At 54.6% G+C, this 24,674-nt stretch overlaps 1 protein-coding gene across 1 annotated transcript in view; it reads right to left on the reverse strand.

Annotated features, from left to right (window-relative positions):
- TPCN1 (two pore segment channel 1) overlaps window positions 1-24,674 on the reverse strand; it is a 38,528-nt gene that overhangs the window by 10,563 nt on the left and 3,291 nt on the right. Inside the window, exons 3-15 of the mRNA XM_081122893.1 lie at window positions 10,019-10,146; window positions 7,611-7,787; window positions 7,131-7,244; window positions 6,216-6,346; window positions 5,218-5,306; window positions 4,743-4,777; window positions 4,168-4,226; window positions 3,822-3,921; window positions 3,217-3,333; window positions 2,865-2,989; window positions 1,990-2,038; window positions 1,416-1,479; window positions 706-750 (exon numbers count right to left, since the gene is read on the reverse strand). Of these exons, the coding sequence (XP_080979019.1) occupies window positions 706-750; window positions 1,416-1,479; window positions 1,990-2,038; window positions 2,865-2,989; window positions 3,217-3,333; window positions 3,822-3,921; window positions 4,168-4,226; window positions 4,743-4,777; window positions 5,218-5,306; window positions 6,216-6,346; window positions 7,131-7,244; window positions 7,611-7,787; window positions 10,019-10,146 (1,233 nt within the window). The remainder of the gene's footprint in view (window positions 1-705; window positions 751-1,415; window positions 1,480-1,989; window positions 2,039-2,864; window positions 2,990-3,216; window positions 3,334-3,821; window positions 3,922-4,167; window positions 4,227-4,742; window positions 4,778-5,217; window positions 5,307-6,215; window positions 6,347-7,130; window positions 7,245-7,610; window positions 7,788-10,018; window positions 10,147-24,674) is intronic.

The following is a 24,674-nucleotide window of genomic DNA, read 5'->3' on the forward strand; positions in this document are numbered from 1 at the left end:
TTTCAGGAAAACCTATAGATTATTCTAAGTCAGTATAGACCATGGACAATATACAAAGGGTTTGAGTATTGGAAATATTTGTTTTTCCTTAGAGATGTCTAACTTTAAAATGACTGCACAATGCCCTGGCCGGTGTGGCTCAGATCATCCCATGCAGTGAAAGGTGGCAGGTTCAATTCCCGGTCAAGGCACATGCCTGGGTTTTGGGCTCAATCCCCAGTGGGGGGCGTGCAGGAGGCAGCCAATCGATGATGTTTCTCTCTCATCGATGTTTCTGTCTCTCTTTCCCTCTCCCTTCCTGTCTAAAAACCAATAAAAACATTAAAAAAAAAAAATTCAGGTCTGGAGAGTGCATACTGAGCTGGAGTGAGGTTAGAGATGCATAAGAAAAGACTGGCCACTTGGTGATAATTGTTTAAGCTGGGTGATGGGTAGGTGCATGGATGTTCATTATATTCTCCCCAGTTTCTTTTTTTAAATTGCCCTGGCAGGGAATCGAACCGCAATCTCCTGGATCACAGGTCGATGCTCAACCACTGAGCCACACTGGCTGGGCTGTTCTCCCCACTTTTATACATGTTGGGAATTGTCCACAATGAAGCGTCAAAACCAGGACTGGCTGCAGGACTGACCTCTGGCCTCTCACCTTGGAAAGACTGAGACTTGGGAGGGAAGGGGCCCAGGGCTTTGACAGCTCACACTTACACATGAAATACTGGAAGGCTTTGGACTTCACGAGGATATTAATTCCTATTGGAAGAGAGGAGATGTTAGCATGTAAGTTTTCATATGCAAGTACATACACATCCCCTACTACGGAGTTCATGCGTGTAAGCAACCAGGTATTTATGCCAGGGGTGAAAAGGGAAGGGCCTGTTCTGCCAGCGACACTCAGACATCTGGACACAACTGCACCGGCAACAGGTGCTCTGGGGGCAGCCTGGGCAACCCAGAGCTGGGACAAAACAGAACAAAATGCTGCTGACCACTGCAAAATATACTATCAGATAAAAAGGCAGGTTTCTGAACAGGATATATAATGTAATCCCATGACTGTTTTTAAAATGTGTAGAAAAAATAACCAACATCAGAAGGAAATGCATTAGAAAATGAATGGTTATCTCTGGGTGGGAAATTTTCATTTTTCTATAATTAGCAGATTCAGTAAATTTTCTTTAATGAATGAATAGTCCACAAATGTCTTTTGGTTTAGTTTTTAAGTTAGCAATTTCCCTCCTAGTCCAACACTTTTTCCCCTGCTGGGGTAATCACACACTCTCTGTCTCTTTTACACTCACACATTCACGCACACACACAAGTACACTCTGAGCATGCTCTCACAATGCTCATCTGTGGTCTCTGGAAACCTACATCTGTCCCCAGCTGCCAAGACGCCGCGTTCAGTTGAACCTTACCTTTGAAGATGAGGAACGCTGTCCTGGGAAGTTCATCGAACCAATGTTCTCGATTTTTCTTTGCCTGGCCAGGAGATAGGGCCATAGGAGAGGCGTTAAGACCCAGGACCAGAACCTAACCCTGGGGACCAGGGAGCCAGTCCTTCCCTGCTTACCAGGCTGACTTGGGGAACAGTGAAAATACTCAGGGATCCAAGTAACAACAAGGCCAGCCAATGACCACGGAGTATTTAACTGGGCCATGCATGTACCTTACTTTTATATAACCCTGAAAATAAATCTGAAGGTCGGAACTGTCGTTAGCCCATTTCCCAGGTGAGACAAGCCTGGGAAAAGTTAGATAAGTGGCCTGATGTCACAGGGTGACGAATGGGGTCTGAGATTCGGTTCTCTTGACCAGGACACTGTATTGCACGTGTACAGGCAGATGGGGAGCTGGGGCCACCTGGTGTCCCTGCAGTGCCCAGAACTGAGCTGTCCTGTTTGGGAAAGAGCTGGACCTCGGGTGCTCTCAGCCTCATCTCCCCGTGGAGCTGTCTGTCTGCTTCCTCTCTGGTCTCACACGTGTGCTCACCTTCCACTTCAAGGCGGTGACTTCGTAGATATCATAAAAGTCCTTCAGGCTGCGACAGCAACATGAAAAGGCAAAAAAATAAAAAATAAATCAGAATGCTCCCAGTGAGCTTCGCTTCTCCCACTCACCTGCCTGTGGTCACTTTAAGGGGTGAAGGTGGGAAGGGGAGGGGACATCTGGGAGTCCCAGCACATCAGCGCCCAGGGGACTCTCATCTGCAGGCATTTTGATCTTCTTTCTCCAGGTGCTATGAACACTTAATCCACTTAGTCCACACTGAGTGACACCTTTGCTCCCCCTTGGATTACTATAACTCTTACCTGGATGGGGACTGAGCCTCTGTTAGCAGAGGACTTAATAGAACAAATGGGCTGAGAGTTCAGCCCACACAGAGCTCGCTTACCCTCGTCTCTATGGCTGGCCTGCTTCTTTTCAGATTAAAAAGAAGGGTTTGGTCATCAGCAGTCTAGAAGAGCGAGACTGCCTCTGGAGATCCCACGGCCAGCCCTGAGGCTGCGCCAGGGGTGTGTGTGTGTGTGTGTGTGTGTGTGTGTGCACGCACGTCTCCCCTCCCCCCCCCGGTGGATCTGCTCACATGTGACCGCCCCACCTCACTCTTAGCAGCTGGGTCAGTCACTTCATGATCCAATATATTCCATTTTTGTCAAGTCAGCTTGAATTAAATTTGGGCGGGACTTTTGTCACTTGCAGAAAGAACCCCGGTGAAAACAGTCTATGTGTATAAGAATCTCGAAGAAAACTAAAGTCTCTAACAGGCTTTTTGCCCGCCCACTTCCCAGGGCCTTAGCACACCCAGCTCCCTCTCGTGAATACCTCCTTGGGCCACAGCGCCCCCACCTGGCCGGCGCTCCTACCTGAGCAGAGGCGTGTTGCTCTGATTCAGGGCCTTGAATGTAAGGTAGCGCTCCCCAGCATTCATCCGGGGCTTGTAGAAGCGCATCAGGCCTTCAAACTGCCTGTAGGAGATGCCGGCGGGCCTCTGGGGGACAGGAAGAACGGCAGTGTCAACACTGGAGAATATCAAGCCCAGACCACCCCTCCCCTTCGGGGCAACCACTCCGGGTGCCCAGCACAGCATGGATCCCAAGGCGCCGGGCCCCTTCTTGTCCTCCCAAGGACAGGACTCCTGCCTCCTAAAGCTGTCCTGCTTAGAGGCTGCCCAGGGCAAGGGAGGGGGAGCTGGGACCAAGCCCCAGCCCTCCCTACCCGCTCGCTGATGAGCAGGCGGTATGCGTGCTGGATGGCGGTCCGCTTATGCAGCAGCAAAGACTTGAACTTGCGTTTCTCGATGTCATTGAAGGTGTCGAACACCACGGCCAGAAGCTGCAAGGGAGGAGCAGAGACGTGTGTGCCCTGCGTGGCGGGACCTCAAGGAGTCGGGAGTGTATCCTGTCTCCAGAGGGCGCTTTTCCACACGCCCCAGAATGGGGCTTGGGGTGCCCCTCCTGCCTGGCCCTCCTGGGGCAGCAGAGGAAGGCCACGCATTGCCACTTGCGTGTTTTCTCTCTTCAGATCCGTGAAGACATTGTTGTAACATTTCCCCGGGTCCTTCTCTCCCTCTCCACCTCGCCCCTGGCTGGGCAGTTTTATAAGCCGAGAAGGAAGCGGGCAAGGGCATGCTGGGCTCTCCGCCCAGTTCAGCTCGGGCCGATGGCCGATGGCCAGGAAGGCTGTGTCCATCCTGTGCCCTCCTGACATCTGCCTGCAGCCTGGGCCCCCCACCCCCAGCGGACGCAGCCCCTCCGTTTGCGTCCCCAGGCGCCCAGCCCCGCGCAGGCTGCTCTGGCGCAGCACGGGGCACGGTCACGCACCAGGTTCATGATGAAGTACAGCTCGATGGAGAGGTACACGATGAAGAAGACGCAGGACCAGGGGTTCCGGGAGTAGGACGGCATCATCACGTCCGGGAAGCTGCGTGTGCGGAGTGTTACCCGCAGGGCCCCGCTCTGCCCGCCTCCGTCTTCTCTAAGGACTTCTCTCTTTTCTGCCTCCCCAGCCCCACCCCACCTCCTGGGCTCCAAGTCTCCAGGCCACTTCCATTCCCCAAAGTGCCCCGAGCACCTGTGTGGGCTGAGACGTGGAATATTCTGGGCCGGGGAGAGGAGAAGACCCTGGGCACTAGCAGAGGGCAGGAGCCAAAGCAGGGCCCATGCTTACTTGGCTGTGGTCAGAAGGACGAACAGACTGACGATGCTGCTCTCCAGGGTGCTGAAGTACTGTTAGGAAAGGAGGCGGGAGGAGCGCTGGAGCCAGCCCAGGAGCACACACCACCTGGGACAGGGTGCGCCCTGCCCTTCCCCCGCCCCCTCCTCAGCCCACCAGCTCTTCCTCCCCCCGCAGAATCCCTAAGGGGTGGCAGAGGGATGAGCAAACTGGAGTGGGGACTCCGCCTTCCTGAACACACTTCCCAGAGAAGCAGACACCTAACTTTGGGACTTTCCTCCCCGAGAATCACGTTTGCACACAATTAGCTTGGCAACCTCTGAAACGTTCCCACGTTCCAAATCTTATCCCGGAAACATGACTCTCAGGATGAGAAAACATGCCCCTTAACGCTCAAGGAAGGAAATGGCTCGAGTCAAAGTGATGGGGACTTTCAGGGGCCATAAGCTGTGACGCAAAGCCAGGCAGGGCCTCCCTTCCTCATGTAGCCAGGGAGTCAGTCCAGCCACCTTGTCAGAGGGGAAAGCCTCACATAAAGGACAAAACAGACAAAACACATGATTACTTACGGGGTCTGAAGGATTAGGGGAAAACAAGTAGAAACCTAAAAGGTAGTGGAAAACAGGTTGAAAAGATGTCAAAGGATTGGACCAATAAATGTAAATGAGAGCAGTGGGCAGAGGGAGAGCAATAGGAAGTGGTGGGGACTGCAGCTCTCTGGGGAACATGTGCTCCGTCTAAAGGGAGCAGGTGCTACCAGGCACTGGGTAAACGCAACTATTCAGAAATGTGGCCTCAGGTCTAGTATTAAAAAAGTCTAGTACCATCAGGTCTAGTATTAAACAGGCTAGAAGTCTGTATTTTTGTATAAAAATCGGATTTTAAAATGCAGGCTCAACATTTTTAGACCAAACAAAACTCACCCATAGGTATTTACATAATTTGTAAAACCTTTCTGAATCTCCAAAACTGTCCAAGTAAATGTTTCTCCCACTAGGACTTTGCTTTTAGAGACCGCTTGGTCCTGGGGTGTGGGGAACTCACCAAGGATGGCGAAAATGATCATGAAGAACAGCAGCAGCAGGAGGATGTCCATGAAGGGTGGCAGGGACTGGAAGATCTGCCGAAGGTTGCTGGGGAGACAGGGGCCAGGAGGGGTGAGGTGCAGCCTGGGGCGGGGCGGGGCCCGAGGGGCGCTGTCTGGGACTCCTCAGTGGGGTATGCACTTATAGAGACCGGGGCCCGGTGCTCCTGACTCCCAACACTAAATACCATTGCATCCCAGCTTGTGACATCACACTTAGGGTTGTCCTGGAAGACTTCCACTCAGTGGGTGACAGGGAGAATGGAGGCAGGTGTAGCACTAACAGCCACCTACCTCCATCTGCCTACAGAGTCCAAGTGGGCGAGTGCCCAGTAAGAGAGGGAGAGGGCGGCAGGGGGCCAAGTGCATGGCCTTGGGGGCACAGGTTGGCTTCCACGAGAAGTGGGGTGCATGAAGATAGTTCAGGGCCACCTGGTCCTCAGACACCTGTGTCCAGCTTTGAGGACGGGTGCAAAGAATGCACTGCTAGCCCATTCTTATCCACAGTGCCCCAGCCAAGAGATATTCCGGATGGAGTCTGAAAAGCTAAGTTTAGCTCTAGGCTCATGGACTGGTTTGAGTGCAGGCCCCTGGTCTCAGGGGAGGTACCAACACAGCCTGCCAAGCCACGTGGACTTTTCGCCAAGTTGTCTGCTTTTAGGCGCTGCTGCTGTTATATTGGGGCAGATAATGTGCTTAGAGAGGGGAGCCAGCCCCAGAAACCTGTAAGTTGGGAAAGAGCCCTGGGCCTGGCATCAGGACACCTGAACATCAGCTGGAATGCCACCTGCCCCTACGCGTGGCTGAAGGGCAGGGGGAAGTGAGAGTGCTTAGATCCTAAAAATTCGAAGGACGGATCTTATCGCTACTTGACTCACGGGGTCCTGCTCCACTGGCCCAGGGGTCCAGGCCAGGCCATGATAGCGACTGTCTGAGCAGCTCCTCCCCCAGGCCTTACCGCCGGACGCCACCGCAGTACCGACAGTCCACCAGAAAAATGCAGCGCAGAGCCCGGGTCACGCGCATGTGGGACATCTGCCGTACCAGCACCACGATGGCCTCGATGAACTGCACCACCAGCACGGAGGTCTGGGGGCGGACAGGCACAGAGCACCGTCAGCTCCTCCACCCGGCCCCCCAGCCCCAATCCCCTGGACTCAGGGCTGGCTACAGACTTGCCCACTCTGGTCTCAAGAGGCCTGTCCCTTCTCTCCAGCACCCTCCCCCAACACCAAGTGGCCCCAGGGGAAGAGCCCTGGGCTAGTGGCACAGATGTGTGGTCCCAGGAGGATGCACCCAAGGGGAATGTTCCCGGCAGCTCCTCAGATGGTACTCGCTCAGCAAAACTGCCACTCTGCCTGCCACATCTACCCACCCCCTGGATTTGGCTCTCCTGACGTGCACCATGAGGACCACCAAGGTAGGTCTGCAGCGCACCTGGATCTCCGATTCCCGGGACACTTTCTCTGGACAAGTGTGCGTGCTTTTTACACTGCCAAGTGCCACTTGACATGCTCTCTGTTGCGCAGAGAGAATGTGTACGATGCTGGTTATAGATGCGCATGGGCTTGGAGACCCCCCCAGGCCTGGGTTTGAATCCCGTACTCTATCTGGCTGGATGTGAACCTGGAATAGTGCTGCATCTCCCCCAAAGGTTACTGTGCCAGTGCTCAGCGCGCCCCACATTCCGAATCACGTTAGCTACTGTCAGCACGAGCGTGACCTCTGGAGCATGGCTCTGCAAGGCTGGGAGCACAGCGAGGATGGACACCCAGGGTCACACTTCTGAGCGTGGGGGGATTTGGGACTGAACTGAAGAAACAGGCCTGAAGATGACATGGGAGAAGATGCTGTAAGGAGATGCTCACGTCACCTTGACCATGGTCCGCTTGTGCCGGATGAACGTGTGGAGGCCCAGCCACCGCAGCTTCATGCAGAGTTCAAAGAAGACTACCATCAGGGCAAACAGCTCCAGGGTCGCGTGGACCTGCAACCAAAGGGCGTGGAGATATGGCATCACTGGCCCGTGTGGCGATCACACCCGACCACCTTTTCCTGAGTTTGGAAAGAGTGGGTGGGGCTGCTACCAGGTGTGCTGCCCACCTGGAGCCAAGGTGTGGCCGCTGGTCCTAAGTGAGGCAATCAGAGGCATCCCCGAATGAGCAGAATGTCATTGCTGCTCCCGAGTCCTCTATGACCTCCCAGGGCCCGTCTGTTCTAAATCCTTTCGCACTGTCTCCCCTTCCAGAATGCTCCCTTTCAAGCTTTCATTAGCCTGAGTGATGGTGTCTGGTGCTTGCGCCCCCCCCTCCGCCCCCCAAAAGCAGTGGTCCCCAGCCACTTGGACACGCACGTAAATGCCGAGCCGGAGCGCGGGGACGGCGGGCGCCTCGCACAGGGACAGCAGCAGCAGGAGCAGGGCCGTGGACAGCTCCATCAGGTAGAAGAGGTGATTGTGTGCGAAGAGGTAGGCCGCCAGCGCTTTGGCGTTCTTGGGGTGGGTGAAGAACTTGTCATTATTCTCACCTTCCTGAGAAACAAGAGCCAGTGGGCAGGCGGGCCTGAGGCACAGCACCACGGATGCCCCGTGGGGCAGGCAGAGAGGGAGGGCCTTGGATAAGGGGAGGTTCCGGCCGGAGACAGAAGGCAATGGAAAGTCAAAAGTATTCTGGCCACAAAACCGTGCACCAGTCAAGTAGCACCCTGGCCGGCTGAGGGGGCTTAAAAGACTTGCTGCTTCCTAAGAACCACCAGGAGGAACCAACGAATAAGAAGTCCAGAGAAAGTTCGAGAAGTGGGCCCTGGCTGGTGTTGCTCAGTGGTTAGAGTGCCGGCCGGCGCGCTGAAGGGTCTAAGGGTCGCGGGTTCTATTCGCCGTCCAGGGCTCATACCTGGGTTGCAGGTTCAACCCCCAAGCCCTGGTCGGGCACGTGTGGGAGGCAACCAATCAAGTGTCTCTCTCACATTGATGTTTCTCTCTCTCTTTTTCTTTCCCCCCTCCCTTCCACTCTAAAAAAAAAAAAAAAAAAAAGGAAAAATATCCTCGAGTGAAGATTAACAAAAAAACGAAAGAAAGTAGAGAAGTGGGCACAACTGATCCCTTTATTTATTTATTTTTTTAAATGTCTTTATTGATTTCAGAGAGAGGAAGGGAGAGGGAGAGAGAGAGAAACACCGATGATGACAGCCATGGACCAGCTGCCTCCTGCACGCCTCCTACTGGGGAATCGAGCCCGCAACCCGGGCATGTGCCCTGAAGGGGAATCAAACCTCGACCTCCTGGATCCTAAGTCAATGCTCAACTGCTGAGCCACATGGGCCGAGCATAACTGATCCCTTTAGAGGTCAAGTTCTCACTCTCAGAAGTGTCTGCAGAATGTCAAGATCTGGGGGGAAAGGCCCTGGGGTAGACAATCATAGCTTCCCCACGTCTCCCTGGGTCACCCCGAGAGAGCTTCTTCTTCCCCAGCTGTCAACGAGAGAATACCAGCCCTTCCTCACGGGGCTCCTGTGAGACAGTTAGGACAGCATCTGGTGCCCATAGCAGGTGTTTAATAGATGTTTGGTAGAATGAACCATTTTTGCAAGAGATCACTCCTCCGGGCCCCAGCCCAGCCCAGTCACCACCCACTAGCTGGGAGGTGGGGAGCTCTGACCTCAGCTGTGGTTTGCAGAGTAGCTTTGAGTGAGTCACTTTCCTGAAGCTGGATATGTCACTACCCTCATCACCAAGAAAGAAAGGCCAACCACAGACTCGATGGGAGCGGCCCCACAAAGGAAACAAATATCCGGGCGGTCAGACAGAGGGCAAGCCTCACAAGCCTCGCTCCAGGGCCTGTGATCTGTGCGGGGCTGTGGTTTCCACTGCAGCTGCCATGGCTGCGGGACACCCACGGTGGCCCGGGGAGCTAGCTTCTGGTTTGGGTTACTAAAAAAATGCAAGTCTTGGGGGAAATTTCTTCCCACAGACAGCCAGGAATGACTGGAGGAAACCACTGACATGTGGGGCCTCGATTTTAACTCTAGGATTTGGAAGAGCTACAGAGGAGGTGGAGGGCGAGGTCTCCACCAATAAGGACCGGGTGCAATATGACCCGCGTCGCTGGATTCTGATCCAGACCCCCGAGAAGAACACTGGCCGTGCTTCCTGGCCGCTGATCACGAACAAGATTAAGAAAAATAAGAAGGCGGGGCCAGTTGTACGTGACGTCCAGGCCTCCGCTCCCGGGGCAGGAAGTCCACAGGGAAAGAAGGACCCTCTGGGAGGCCCTATAACCGCTGAGCACATAGCTCCCGAGGCTGAGAGTGTTAACAGATAAAATTTGGGAAGAGAAGAAACTGCAGGGACCTGGTGCCCTCAAAGCAGCGAGGGGCCAATTACCCCGGTACACCAGCAACTTGGTCGGTCTGAGGGGCAGCTGGGCTGCAAAGCAGGAAAGGCAGGCAGTCGGACAGCAGCCCAACCCCCCCGCCAGAAACAGCCACAAACTACTGCTCCTGGAGATCCCAGTTCTACTCTTTTTTTAAAAAAAAACAAACTGATGCATTTTCGGTAAAAACTGTTCAAATGATACACAGGATTATAAGGTTGTAAGAATTCCATCAGCCAAAGATTATCACCTTAAATATTGAGATAAACAAGTTTCCAGATGTGACTGGGTGTCCGCAAACACACACACACACACACACACACACACACACACACACACACACACAGGGGTATATGCTCCTATAGACATGTATATTCCTCTCTATGCTCACCTGGAGGTAGATCGCTGCCTCTTGATAATTCATCTCCCAGTTGTGTCCAGTGGGGCTCGAGGGGAAACTCTCGCCCTCAGAGCTCAGGCTAAGGGCCTGGGAGTCGTGGGCGGCACAGCTGCCTCCATCTGCATCGGAAGAGGGAGAGATTCGCTTAGAAGGCAGGCCTAAGAGGATACACACGCTGCTCGCCCGGAGAAACGGCCGGCAGGCGCCTCATACGCTCAGACGTGTATATACCATTATTTATAAGTCAGTGCTCCAGGGCTGGGAGACCAATCTAGGCCGGTTAGGCTCCTAGGCAGGAGGCTACATGCCTCTCAAGAATTGGAAACCCGAAAAGGTGACAGGGTGGTGCTGAAAGGACCAAAAATTAGCAGCAGCAACCACTAAACCGGAGCCACAAGTAGGAGGAGGGACATCTGGCTGCCGCTTGCACTCAGTGACACTGGCCCTTCTCTACCCAAGGCCGACATGCCCCTGCTCCAACCCCAGTGCCCATTTCTAAGAGAAGTGAGCCCTAGGCAGAGAGAGAAGGTCAAACCACCTTCCTCGATCCGCTCATGGGGACCAGGGAGGCATGAGCCAGAAAGTGACTGGGAAGCCGGAGCAGCCACAGGCAGGCAGCGGGACGGCACTGCCACCTTGCGTGCCTGTGCCCCGTCCTCTGCGACCTTCCCGCGCCGCGGCGGGAGCTGGGGGCCGAGACACAGCAGTCCTAGGTAAAGTAATACCAGCGCCGGGTGGGGCGGGTGCAATGAGCTGGCACAGATGGCAGCCGCCATGAGGATCGCTCTCCCAGTACGTCCTGTTCCCGCTGCCCTTTCCCAGGCCTTTACCGGGCCGCCTCTCCCATCTCCCAGGGTCCACCCAAACGTGGTCCTCCCAGAGGCTGCCCTTGGCTTCGCGCCGGGAAGTCACGTCGCCCTCTCCCTCTGCCTCCCTCCTGCTGCTCTCTGCTTCCTCCTGGGGTATCTGTTCCCTGCCTGGAATGCCAGCCCCCTGAGAGCAGGGACTTTTACCTTGTTCTCGAGGTGTCCTGAGAGGCCAGAACAGTGTCAGGCATCAGGTAGCAAGTGCTCAACAAACATATCTGAGAGGGAAGCTCTTGCCCGGAAGACTCCAGCAGCGCACTCCCACGGGGCACTTACAGACGGCCAGTGGCAGGAGGCACAGCAGGTGTGACAGGCAGGGCTGGGTGGGTAGAGACCCCCGCCTGAGCACAGTGGGGGCACGAAGAGGCTGGACATGATCTCTTTGTATTTTCTAAAGATCCTTCTTTTAAGGACCTGCTGAAGAACAACTATTTGAATAAGAGTAATTCAGAGCAGAGCCTTAAAAAAAAAAAGGAAAAATATGCCCGGAACTGCGGAGGGAAAGAAAGGAGAATTCTCCCCTCCAGGGCAGACTTTGTTCTGGGCTCTAACCATTCAACCCAGTACTTGCTCTGAACGCAGACCTTGGCTTGCCTACTGGGTCCCGAAGGCAAAGCCCAAAGCTTGTTTGCGGCTCTTATGTGGGAAGAGGGCTGAAAGGCCCTAGGTGACAAGGGAGGCGAGGGCCGCCGAGGGGCTTTTCAAGAAAGCCACGGGTGATTTCAAAGGCCTGAGCGGCTGGGCAGCGCATTTAGAGGTTACAGAAAGGGCATAAACGGAAGGCAGGGAGCTGTGGTGCCTCCCACTCCTTTCATTCGCAGCCCCAAGCAGAGGCGGCTGCCTTATGGCCAAGTCCAGAAGCACTCTGAGTGCACTGCAGGAGGGGGGGCCTGGGGCACCGCATGGGGTCCTCATTCCCTGCCCCCTTCGCTGTTTCTCATTCCTAAGCTGGACAAGTGGCCAAAGAGGCGATGGACACGCTCCAACTCCCGAGGGCTTGATTGCTGCAGTTATGAGGAATGCTTAAAGGCTCAGCAGCCTCCCACAGGGAGAAGACAATTAGGGTCCGTAAAAGAGAGGAAGCCAAGGGGTACAAGGGGGCCCAGCAGAGGTGAGAGGGCCACCTACTGTGGCCTGTAGTTCAGGTGGGGCAGTGTCCGGGGCATGAGGCCCTGCTCACTGGGGAACCGATTCCAGGGCCTTCCTCACAGTGAAGCCCCTCAAAGCAGGAAGTGAGAGCTGTGAGGGACTCCCTGTTCCCCTGGTCACCACTGGACGCAAAGTCCCAGGCGATGGTCTGTCCCCACGTCCCATTTGAGGCCCACTGGGTCTACCCTGGGTTGTCAGCCTGGGGAGTCTCAGAGCCCCGTGACTGTTAGCACCCACCTGCCCTGGTGACCTGCTGCCCTGCCCTGATCTACTCCTGCCCACCCGGGCCAAATCGGCACTTCCTGGGAGTAAATGTCCCCAGGTAAATGACTGATGCCTGCATCTTTCGGGGCGTCCCCTGCTCAGAAAGAATCCTGGCTACCAAAGGGGGCAGGTGGGCTCTCCCCACAGCACCGAAGCCCAGTCCCACCCTGCGTGCTGGACTGGCCCTCACATGGGTGCCCATTAGAGACCAAGTAAGAATCTGCACATAAGACCTGGGACTTCGGCACCGTCTTACCCAGGTCAGGGCGAGTTCTCCTGGGAGAGCTGCGGAGGCAAGGTGGAGGCAAACGGCAAAGGCCCTGCTCGAGGAGATAGGATGACCTCACCACGGGGCCGTGGGCAAGCTGGCCGTCCACCGCCTCCAGGAAGCGGACGGCTGGCCCTGGCCTCGGCATTTCCGCCTCACGCCTTGGCAGCTGGGCTGGGAACGGCAGGAAGGCAGAAGGCACGCAGCAGGCAGGAGGGTGGCAGGGGCCGTCCTCCTGGTTCCCGGGCAAGCCAGTTTCTCCGCTCACGGGAGGTCTCAAAAGGGCCAGAGGAGGCTGACCAGGAACAGTCTTAGCACCCGGGAGGCTCCCATTCTGCACCTCCGGGGAAAGTTCCCCAAAGGGAAACATCTTGTTCTGCATTCCCAGTGCCCTGAGCAGAGAGCGCTCATGTGAAAACCAGTGGGCAGCCCTTTCAGACCGGTAGACCTTAGCCACTAAAGATTTATGCAACATCTACTCATAAACTACCCTCCCTGAATCCTGGCAATCAGCCCAGGGAGGTGAACTGAAATCACTGGCCAGAGAAGGAACTGGGGGGGGGGGGAAAGCCCTGAACAGACAGGCATTAAAATACAAAACACTAGCAGAAACTCTGCCTCAAAGCAGGAGAGCAGTTCCCCATCCAGGGGACAGGCTACAAACCAGGATGACCTGTTTGCACAGATGGCAACGCTGATGTAACAGGGCCCAGACGCTCCCTGCAAAACAGCTGGCTGCTTTGCATGCAGCCTCCGAAACGGCCCTGCGGGGAATCCAAGGTTTCCGTTCGCTGGAGCTCAGCGGGCAGCGGCGTCCTGGCGGTGCTAGGTGAATGGAAACAGTTTCCATATGCCCGCCATAAAGCTGCGCTGCGGAGAGGGAAAGAGCAGGCGGAGGGGGGCGTCTGTGACCCACCCCCCGCTGGGCTCCGTAACCCCTGGAGCCTTTCTTTGGGGCCTGGGGCAGGAGGCTGCTTTGGATAAAAGGCCTATGAGCTCCTTGCTCATGGGAGGCAGCTCTGATGAGCAAGAATGCAAGGCTAGGATGTTCTGGGCAGGTTTATACCGAGGATCCGACCCCCATGCAATCCTCGCTCCCCTTCATTTTCTCTATTATGTGTACACAACCTCAGGCTTTCTCAAACACACACGAAACCCTGCACTTCCTCAAGACAAAAGGTCGCCCCGTTCACGAACCAAGCTCACTCCCAGCCGTACCCCTCCCCGCCCCCGGTTCATGATCTAATCCCCAGAGCCTCAGTTTCTTCACCCATTAACTGGGACCGGCGCCAAGCGTGCTCCGGGCACGGCAGAAACAAATGCCGATACCCACAAAGCACTTGGAGGCCTCCGGAAACCGGTGCCCGCCAGAATGCCAACGAGCAATCGCCCAGCCGTTCGCCAGTTGTCGCTGAGAGCCCCACTCCATGGGAAAAAGCTTGAGGAGGGAAAGAAAATAGACCAGAGTGACACTGATGAGTTTTCCAGGCGTGGCGTCGCCACACTGCTTCTGTGCCGGCTGGCTCTATAGAGGCCCCCGGGTAAAAATCGAGCGAGAGACGCTTTGCTGGGAGGAAGCAGAGCGCACATTTCCTTCCACTCACGCCTCCCTTTGCTAGTGACTGGCTGCGAGATGGCGTGGGAGGTAGACCCACCATATCCACGCACATCAGTAAAGGCTGCAAACCTGGGTGGAGCCCTGGGCCAATATACGGACCTCCAGAAAGGCGAGGACGGGCACAGAGCCCTCCCGGTTCAATCGCTGGACTCAAGCCCAAAACCCATCCTGCTAAAGCTTAAGCCAGAGGTGGAAGCGAAAAAGGAAAAGCTCACCCAGGCCGGTCCCATGGGTTTAGCACTGTTCCAGAAGGAGGAGGTCTGGTTTGGAACCGGCCAGGATGATGCCCAGCACCACCTCCAGTTTGCTTCCCGCCAGCTGATAGGTATCTAAAGGGCCAAATCCAGAGGGATTCCCTATAGATACATAAGGCCGGCCGCAGAAGGGCCTTGAACTGCCCAGAGAGTTGAGAGCCATAAAGAAGGAGATGCCCTGAAAGGCAGGAGGGGGTGGGGAAATGAGCGCCCCTTTGTGGTCTATGGTGGGGATTACTGCCCCAAGTGTCCTCCCCCACGCTGGCCACACAGGAACCTTGCATCCTGAGGTTGCAAATGAGACCTCGAGAGCAACTCTCCAGTCTTAAGAAATCAGGCAGTAATTTGGGGCAAGAAAAAGGGGGAGAGTGAAGTTTACAAAGGCTAACTTTCCAGATGCAAATAAATGTGGTTTAATTTGAGGAGACGTTTATTCAGCACCTACTGTATACCAGGCATTGTGCCAGGTGTCGGATTTTTGAGGAAGCTAACCATGAATTCTGATGCATGAAAGCCATTTGTTCTATGACGACAGCTACCCTCCACGGGGACTGGTGGGCAGAGGCAGGGAGCGACTCGGGGTGATGCCTACACAGGCTTTTTAAGGATGAAGGTGTCCCAAGGTGGGTGGGGGTGGAGTGGGGGTGCATTCCAGAAGCAGAGAAGATCAGGCATATACCACAGAGCAGCAAACAGTGGGGCACGTTTGGGAACCCAGAAGGCTCAGTAATCCTGAAGCTTAAAGAGCCAGAGATAAGGCTGCTATTGTGGGAATGATAAGCTCACACTCAGCGCTTAACGTGCATGGAACAGAGTCCTAACAGTCAAAAGCCCCATGAACTGGAGACCATTACCATCTCTGGTTTACAGAGGGGGAAACTAAGGTCCAGAGAGGCTGAGTGATCTGCCCAAGGTCACAGAGCAAGGAAGTGGCCAAGCTGGGGTTCGAGCCCAGGCAGCCCAAGCACTCGCCCCCTTTCCCCCACCTGCAGGAGCAGCCACATTATGGAGACTGTACCTGAATCCAGGGCGCTAACAGCAGGGCATTTTGACCACGTTCACCAGTCGGAAATACGTGGCCAGGGTGGTCAGTCTTGGTTAACATCGTAACCCTATCTACAAACATACTGCTCGGGCAAAACGCAAGTTCCTCTTCCCAGGGGAGCCACAGTGAGCTCACATTTGCAGGGCAGTTAATCTGAGGATCCGCCAAGGCCATGCCTATCCTCTAACCCTCCTCACCTCCCTTTTGGTGAAGATCCAAGTCTGGGCACACCCTCCACCACCCTTCAGGCCCAGGCAGAGAGAGAACAAAGGTTTACAGATGCCCGCAGGTAGTTTCGTGGTGAGGCGGGACCTGGCTTCTACCTTCTCCAGTCAGTGAATTTCAAGGTTTAACTTGTAGTTGTACATCCTGCTCCTGTGCCACAGGGTTTATTACGAAAACAAAAGGCTTTCACTCCCACCAATCACTCATCACACAGTATTTATCGAGCACCTACCATGTGCAAAGTGCTTCAGAGGCTTTAAAAAAAAAACATTTGTAAAGAATACATACATCTCAAAGGCCCTACGCTTCACACACACACACACACACACACGCACACACGCGGGAGCGCAGACATGCAAATTCCACTCTGTTTACCCAGCGAAGAGTGCAGCACCTGTGTGAACATCTGTCTGTATTCACTTGGAAGCGTCAGAAATGCTAATTGTAGAGCACACAGGGACAGGGACAGGAGGGGCGCAGGAGCCAATGGAGATGGGAGGCAGTCTTCACTTCGCAAGGGCCCTCCCTGGGGTCAGCAGACCAGCAGGGCTAGAGGAAGGAGGCTGGCTGTGAGCCACGCTCTCCGCGCAGGCTGCTGATGTGTCAGCTGATGCTGTCCACCCACACGGATCAGAGGTCCGCTCTAGCCCCTACCTTTGGGCACCCGCGGGGGGAGGGGGGGGACTGGCTAGACCCAGCCAGCACAAACACTGGCCACACCCCAGCGCCTGTTTCTTCTGCCACAGCTACGGCTCGGCTCAGAAGAGCAGCGACAAGTAGGCACAGTCCCTTGGGGAAGTGACAGTTGGCAGGAAGTCTACATCCCGCAGAGAGCTTGATTGCAGGGTCATGCCACCTCTCCAGGGACCCGGGCTTGCCTGGCAGGTGCTGCTCCCCGAGGAGCCTGCAGTGGCCTGATAGCCTGAGCAGTCAGTGCCCAGGCCCTGGGCTCAGCCTCCCATTCCCTGTCCTCAGTTTCCTTGTCTGTTGAGGATGGAAGGCAGTCCAAAAGAGGCATCAGGAACAAAGAAAACTATAAGGCAAACCAAGAAGCCACCTTAAAGAGTGGACGGAAGATGGAGCTGCCGGAGCTGAATGACCTCTGCATCGTACCCGAGCTAAGGCACGGCGCCCCGGTTTGCCACAACCAGATCCTTAAGAAAATGCAAAACCCAGCTAAGGGTCCTTAAGCAGAAGTCAGAGAAGTTAATAAAAGGAAGAAGGAACTGAAGCCCTCAATTCAGAGACCTACAGGGAGTCAGGAAAGGGAGACATTACTATGCTGAAAATGGAACCCTTACCAATGCCATCCCAATAAATTTAATTTAAAAAAATAAAAAATAAATACATACATACATATCAAAAAAACAGAAGGAACCCTGGTACCTTATAATTATTTAGAATTTCCACTTATGGAGTTGGTACTGCGCGATGTTCTATGGGAATTTCCCACTTAATCTCTATGTCAACCCTGAATGGATTCTTATCCGCATTTTACAGATGCAGAAACTGAAACGCGGGAAGGAATGGAAGCTCAGCTCCTCACTCAAGGCTGCACAGCTACCAGGAGGTGATGCCGGAGATGCAACCCCATCCTTCACTATAGTCGGAGAGACTGAGGAAATGTTAGAGTTTAGTGGAGCCTCAGCAGATAGAATCACTCCCCCAACACACGCACATCTCCAACAACCTGTGAATCTCCCAGGACTCCCCAGCTCCAGATCTGTGAGCCTGACACACCCTGGGACAGTGTCTGACCCAAAAGGAAACAGCATGAAACGACAAGCCACAAAACCAAACGAACCCACATGCCTGGAGGCTGAGGGTGCGTTGGTTCTGTTAAAATCCGAACCCTGCCGAGGCCACCAGTCTGGCTCCGGGGTGCACAGTAAAAGCTGTGACTCCAGACAACGAGGCAGGCCGGCCAAGTGTGAACAGCCGAGCCCGCAAGAAGAGGGGACCCTGGAGAGTCACAGAGAGAAGACATCACCGCGCTCGTTGACGACCACCCACGAGCGAGAGCCAACGCATCCGGCAGCTTGGAGTGGCTCCAAGTCATTAGCCAGCACGGAGCACAGTTGCTCTGCCCGAGCTGATTTCCAGCAAGAGCTAAAAGTGTAAGAAAAAAAAATGCAACAAGCCCGGATCTAACAAAAAGAGAGATGAACGAGCCAGAAAGGCGGCCTACAGATGGTAGGGTGGTGGTGGGGTAAGCAAAGAGGTGAGGGAAGGTGGGAGTCAGCCACCCAGGGCTGAGACAGCAACTATGGGGCGCGTGTGGGCTCCTGAAGGACTGCAAAGCCCTAAAAGCAGAGACCTAAACATCCAAAATGTAGGCTGCTCCTAGAGGAAGCAGGGGCCAGGCCCCACCCGGGCTATTTCTGTCCGGATCACATGTGAATGAGTCTTCTTGTCATCCCAGATGGCTCCAGGAGCCGGCCAGGCCTCGACTGACAGTCACTTGGGACCCTGGGTGTTTTTGGAACCTGGTGACTCACTCCCAGATACATTACTTGACGTCTATTTATTAAGTGCCCAGGGTGTGTGGAGAGGAGATGTGGTCCCTATCTTTGCAAAACTTATACTACCAGGAAGAGGCTCAGTTCTGTAAAACATCAGGACCCAAAACAATAGCACCTACCCAGGCGTTACACGGGGTTGGGCATCTCCACCCGGCCAGGCCACCTCCAACGGGCATGAGAGAGACACAAGGAAGAAATCCACCAGGTTAAACCTTGATGGAAGGGAACGCGGCTGACAAAACCCACCTCGACCCTGGATGAGCCGAGGGGTATTCATCATACTAGGGAAGGATGCTTTGCCAAACATAGCCCCCCACCCACATTTTACATGATCTACTTCGCCCAAAGTCCATTTGCTCACTGCCTTTAGGACTGCATCAGGGCACAGAGATTATTTACGCGAGAGGTTCGTCAAACCTACCACGAGGTGGGGCTGGGGAGCGAGCGGGCCTCTGCGCAGGGAGAGCGGAGAATTAGACGCCGACGGAGGGTTTAGAGAAGGGGAGGGCGTGGAGATACAGCCACTACCCCAACCAGTTAGGGAGGGTCAGGGAAGGCTCCCTGGGACGGCGGCCAAAGGTCTTCAGCCTAAGTGGGGACAGATCAGAAGCAAAAGACAAGCAGCCCACGGGAAGGTTTGGTAGCGAAAGCGGTTTAAATAAGAAAATAAATGAGATTATATGCTTATTGAATAGATGAGGTTATAGGGGCAGCCCCATGTTTTGAAATGTTTGATTACTGGCTCTGATTTCTGGGGTGGAGTAAAAGAATGGAGGGCAGTCCTCCAGGAGTGTGACTGAGGCGAAGTTGCTCATGGCCTGGAAAGGGCTGGGGCCACTGCCAGGCGCCTGGGGCCAGGCAGGGAAGGTGGGTCAGGGCACCTGGCCTTCAATGGCTTCTTCTGTCACTCGATCCAAGAACTTGGCCTAACTCTCTCACCAAGTGAGCAGGTCTAAGTTTATGGTTTCTTTATCTATACCCGAGGGTTAATGAAACTTTCAAGGTCACTGGAGCCTGGGCAAGGCCTGAGAACACAGGTGGCAGGGCTCAGAGATCAGGGTGCACCACACACCTGCCCAGGTGCCCGCCTGGTACACGGCAGACCACCAACATTGGCTGAACCGAGCAGCCCCGCTGCTCCACTGTCGGCCTGGGAGGTTACTCCCGCCCCATGCCTCAAATTACACATCTGAAAAATGGGGATAAGTCCCACGACTTCACAAGGGCTATCAGGATAAGCCATCTGCACAACCATGACTGCTTACATCCCTTCCAACTGCAACTGGTTGCTTGCTGCCTTTAATAAGACAGGAACAAGACCGGCTCTGAGGGAAATCAAGAAATCACGAAGGACACTCTGATTCGCAGCTACTGGATTCATCACGGGGCCAGGGAGCAGGGGTGGAACCCACAGAGCACCTACGGGAGGTGTCTGTTAGTATTCCGGACACAGGCTGAAGCCACCAAACCTTCACCTAGGAGATGCCCCGAACATAGCTGAGTGTCCCATGGAAAAACAAAGACCTTAAATCATGCCTTAAAAAACAAACAAGCCCGGCAGGGCATGGCTCAGCGGTTGAGCGTTGGCCTAGGGTGGTCATGAGGAACAGAATCCAACCCACCTTTCTCCACAGAGGGGAGATAGGAGCATCAACTCCTCAGCACGGCCCTGGGGGTGGCGGGGGAGAGACCCTCCAAGGTCACGCGGAGAAGAGCTGGGGAAGGGCACCCGTCAAGGGGAAGGCTGTGGGTTTCACGGCGGGGTGCAATCGCGGCTGTCCTGTGTGGTGGGTCCGTCCCCCCCCCCCCCCCGCTTACTCACGTCTTCAGGTTTCTCCGTGACAATCCAATATGGCTCGTACCAGGGAACCCCATTGGTCTTGCTACTTTTACAAGGGAGTTCTAGGTGCAGAGGAAGGTGCCTTGTAGGAAATAAACGTTTAACTTTAAAAAAAGGTGACGATAAAGCAGGACACCGGCTTCCTTCTGGAACAGCAAATCCGCCCTAGAACTAGGCCTCTTCCAACACAGCTTTACTTCCCAGCACACGACAGGCACATTGGTTCAGAGCCCGAGTGCTGGAGTCAGAAAACACGGGTTCAGAGTGGCCGTGGGCACCGCCTGGCACGTGGCAGGGCTCAAAATACCTGTGAGCCACTGTTTTTCTTGTACATCACCTTCCTCAGCTGGGACTGGAGGGATAGAGTCGGGAAATGTCCAAATCAGGGATTCACCCAGCAGAGGGTTGAGAATGAAGAGCTGTCCCGGGGGCTTCCTGAGCACAAGGGTGGGAAGGGACAGTCTTGATCCCTTGGCGCTCCTTCTATAGAGTAGGGGCTTCCTTCCTGGGCCCCTGGGCTCCATCTAATCTGAGGCAGCCCTGGGGAGGGCACCGCGACCAGGGGCCACCAGAGGCTCGCTGCTGGGAGCCATCAGGACCTTCCCACATTCCCTCCCCAGCTCGGGGGCTGAGAAGTGGCGTGTTCTGGCTCATGAAACACTCTCGGAGCCAATGTGAACTCAGACCCCCCTTAGGCGACGGGTAGAGAGCAGTGCTGGCACCCAGCTGCCACCACTGCCATTCCGATGAGGCAGCTATCTGCACACGGAGGGGAGAGATGGCATTTCGAGGCAGGGGGGCCGGAGGCAACAGACAGGATCCCCTGCGAAGACATGGAGAGCCGAGGAAGTGAAAGCCTTCAAGTTTCAGCTGGGAGGCTGGAACCCAGCATGCTGGGTGCTCGCTCATTTTAATTGGTGCCTCCGTCAGCCTGGTGACACCCGGCTCTCTGCCTTGGCGAGGCCCTAAGGAAGCCAGGGGAATGACTCTGGTGGAGCCAAGTGCCCAGGCTCCCTGGGAGGCTGCAAGAGTCTAATTGCTGTTTGGTCTCCAGCTGCCAGGCTGCCTCCGCTTCCCGGCTGGGCGGTGGCCACCTGCTGGGCCAGGAGTGAGGCAGAAAGGATTGGGGTCTTGGCCTGGGTTCAGGACCCCTGCTTGTGTGCCACAATATTCCAAACAAGCCCAGTCTCCAGCCACGATAAAAACGCCTGTGACTGCACAAGCACTTATACATAAAAATGGGCATCACACACCTTAGCTCACTAAATCCACCCAACAGCCCTCCTGGAGATGCTCCATGATCCCAGTGTGCAGGTATGGAGGCTGAGCCCTGGAGAAGCTAAGCCCTGTATTCGGCTGGGATGGGAAGCCTGGAGCTTGACTCCAGAGCACACGGGCTTGGCCACTCCACTACCCAGGGTATCACAAATGACAAAAGCTATGCAAGTCTATCTCTGGCTTCGATCTTGGGCAAGTACGCTGGGGACACTGGGTCTGAGAAAGAACCACGGGCACAGATGTATGCGATGGATCCCACCTGGGGGTTGGTCATCCTGGAATACGCACCCCACTGCTCTTTCCAGCTCACCTTGGCTCCCTCTGCCTGAAGACCAAGAGCCCTGGCCCATCTGACTGAGCCTGGTGCCAACCAGCTCTGGCTGCTCCAACACTCTGGAGTGGGAGCCAGAGCACCACATGTTGACCCCCTGCAGGGGGACAGTGACCTTCCACGTTGCTAGCTGGATACCACACAGGCTCCAGGTAACTGCCGATGGATGGCACACCAGGCACCAGGGTGAAGGAGGGAGAGGTCCTCCTCTGCTCTACTACCTTAAGCCTTCGCCAGGCATGGCACGAACCACCAGCACCAAAGCAGCCTGTGAGACTAAGTGCCCCGCTCAAGCCTCAGCCGCCTCCCTTGCCCCCAATCCCTTTCTCACCCAGAGAAGGCATATCTATCGCACAGACCCATCCTAGGCAGTTGCTCAGTTTGAAGGAATGAGAAAGCAAAAGCTGAGTGTGACCGGAATTCCCCTAGAAAATCTCTTGTATGGCCCACGACACTCAGACTGTGTCCAGTGGCGGTCTAGGCCACCGCCCGGTGCCCGCCGCGTGGCTCTCTGACCTGCGCTGTCAAGAGGCCAGCCCCGCTGAACTGTGCTCAAGGTTATTCCCAAGTCCCAGGCTTTAAATACCTTTGCTCATACCTGCCTCTTTCATCAACCTGACACCTTCTGCCTATGAGTCATTCCTTAGCGTTTCGGCAGCCACGCTCACAGCCCAGAGATGCCTGAGTCTTGGATGAAATCCATCCTTGCCCACATAGGAAAAACAAAACCCAAACCCTCCAGTTTCCTGCAGGGATGATGCCCCATCATAGGTCATATCTAGATAAGATCAAAGGGCATAAGCAGCACAGCCGAGTTCCTGGGTACCTGCATCTGAGCAAAGGGTAGGAATGCTCTGGACTGAATTTTGCCCCCCTACAATTTCTACGTAGAAGTCCTAACCCTCAGGGCCTCAGAATATGCCTGCATTTGGAGATAGAGGCTTTAGAGAGATAATTAAGGTTAAATGAGATCATTGAGGTGGATCCTAATCCAATTCGACTGGTGTCCTTATAAAAAAAGATTAGGATACCGGCACCCAGAAGGAGAGGTGAACATGTGAGGAAACAGTGACAAGACGGCCATCTGCAAGCCAAGGGAGGCCTTAAAAGAAACCAAACCCGTTCACCCCTTGATCTCAGACTTCCAGCCCCCAGAACTGTGAGATAATAACTTTCTGTTGGTCAAGCCCCTGAGTCTGTGGTATATTATCACAGCAGCCCAGGCAGACTAAGATAGGAACACGGAGGTACGGAGCCAGAGGAAGGCACTGACAATAGCGGCTGGGTCAGGCGGAGGCCAGGCTTGCTCAAGCTCACGCCCTTAGAAAGCTCACTTAGTTCCCAGTGCCTCGTGCCCAGGGAGCACCAACTCCACTGAAGACCTCTGTCTGCATTCTGCCAACTCCTTCCTACCTCAAGGGTTACATCAGCCACAGCCTGGGGCTGATGAGGGCAGCCTCGAAGACAATCAGCTCTGTTGGGAGAAGTGAGACTCAAACCACTGTTAGGAGAAGAGGCAGGAGGGGATGCCGCCCACTTCTGACTGGGACCCTCAGGCAGCCACTCCCATGAGCTACAAGGCTCCAAAAAACCCAACTAGGTTTATTTTAACCGTGACTTGTTGAATGGATCACCGAGCCAAGGTGATAACAAAGATGCATGGAACTCAGGGCCCACTAGGTGATCAGATGGCTAAATAAGTAATTACCACCCAGTAAGCTACTTGTAATGATGGAAGCCTCATCCAGATGCCAACCCAGAAAAGGGCGGTCATTAGGCCTGTCAGAGAGCAAAGGTTCAAAGAGATGGGATTCTCAGCAGGACCTGCAAGACAGAACCGAAGCTCATGAGCAAACAGGAGGCTGGGAAAGGCATTCGGGACTGAGTGACCAGCAAGGCGGAGGGGTTTAAGAATGCACGGGGCCATGGCTTGTGTGGCTCAGTTGGCTAGGCATCATCCCACGCACCCAGAGGTTGCCGACTGGATTCCACGTCAGGGCACATGCCTGGGTTGTGGGCTCAATCCCCAGTAGGGGGCGTGCAGGAGGCAGCCAATAGATATTTCTCTCTCATCGATGTTTCTCTCTCCCTCTCCCTTCCTCTCTCTCTAAAAAACACAAACATATTAAAAAAAACAAAACACAAAGAATGCATGGGGGATTCACACAACTAGAAGCAGTGTGACATTGTGGGTGAAGGCAGGAAATGGGACAGGTCAGGTTAGCAGAACACACAAGGCCCGGGATGTGGCCTTCCTTCTGTAGGGGATGGGAAGGTCCTGGAGAGCTTCAAGTTGGGGAAATTACCAGGTTGAATTTGTATGTTAGACTGAAAGCTCAGACAACAGGAAAGGGGAAAGTTGGGTAGAAGGTCAGTGCCAAAATCAGAGCATGAAATAACAAAGGCCGACATCAAGGGAGGGCAGCCTCCTCTGAAATCCCTTCCTTCCTTAGCAGGTCCTGCTGTTTTCCAGCCAGGCTTGGTGCATTACACCCACTTGTTTTTAGAGGCTTCAGCAAATGTCCCAGCGAGAGGGCGAGAGAGGAAACTGAGGCACTAACGCACTGTGTGGAAAGCACGAGTTCCCTGGGCCCTGTCAGCTTTATATTTTGTTTTCCTTAAAAGAAACAAACCCAAAAGAGCCGCCGACTTTGCCAAGATGAGGACAGGCCCACTAGCGGCCTATCTGAGCTTAGCTTTGTTGTCTTTTAGGCCTATTTCCTACCCATCAAGCTCCGTCATCGGGGGGCTCTGGCACACAGCTGGAGGGTGAAACGCCTACTTACTAAGGAGACCCTAAAGCGCTAGTCCATGCCATCTCAGGACCCTCTATAAAAGGCAGGTTATTTTAAGCCCTTCCTGGACCTAAGGCCCAAGCAAATGAAGCAAATGGCTTTGGGACAAGCACCAGAAAGGTTTTTAAGGCGTCTCATCCTGCCAGAAGCACACTTAAACTTTAAAAAATTTAAAGCTCACAACCTCCCTTG

The sequence above is a fragment of the Miniopterus schreibersii genome (genome assembly GCF_964146895.1).
Source record: "Miniopterus schreibersii genome assembly, chromosome: 20".
Classification (NCBI taxonomy): Eukaryota; Metazoa; Chordata; class Mammalia; order Chiroptera; family Miniopteridae; genus Miniopterus; species Miniopterus schreibersii.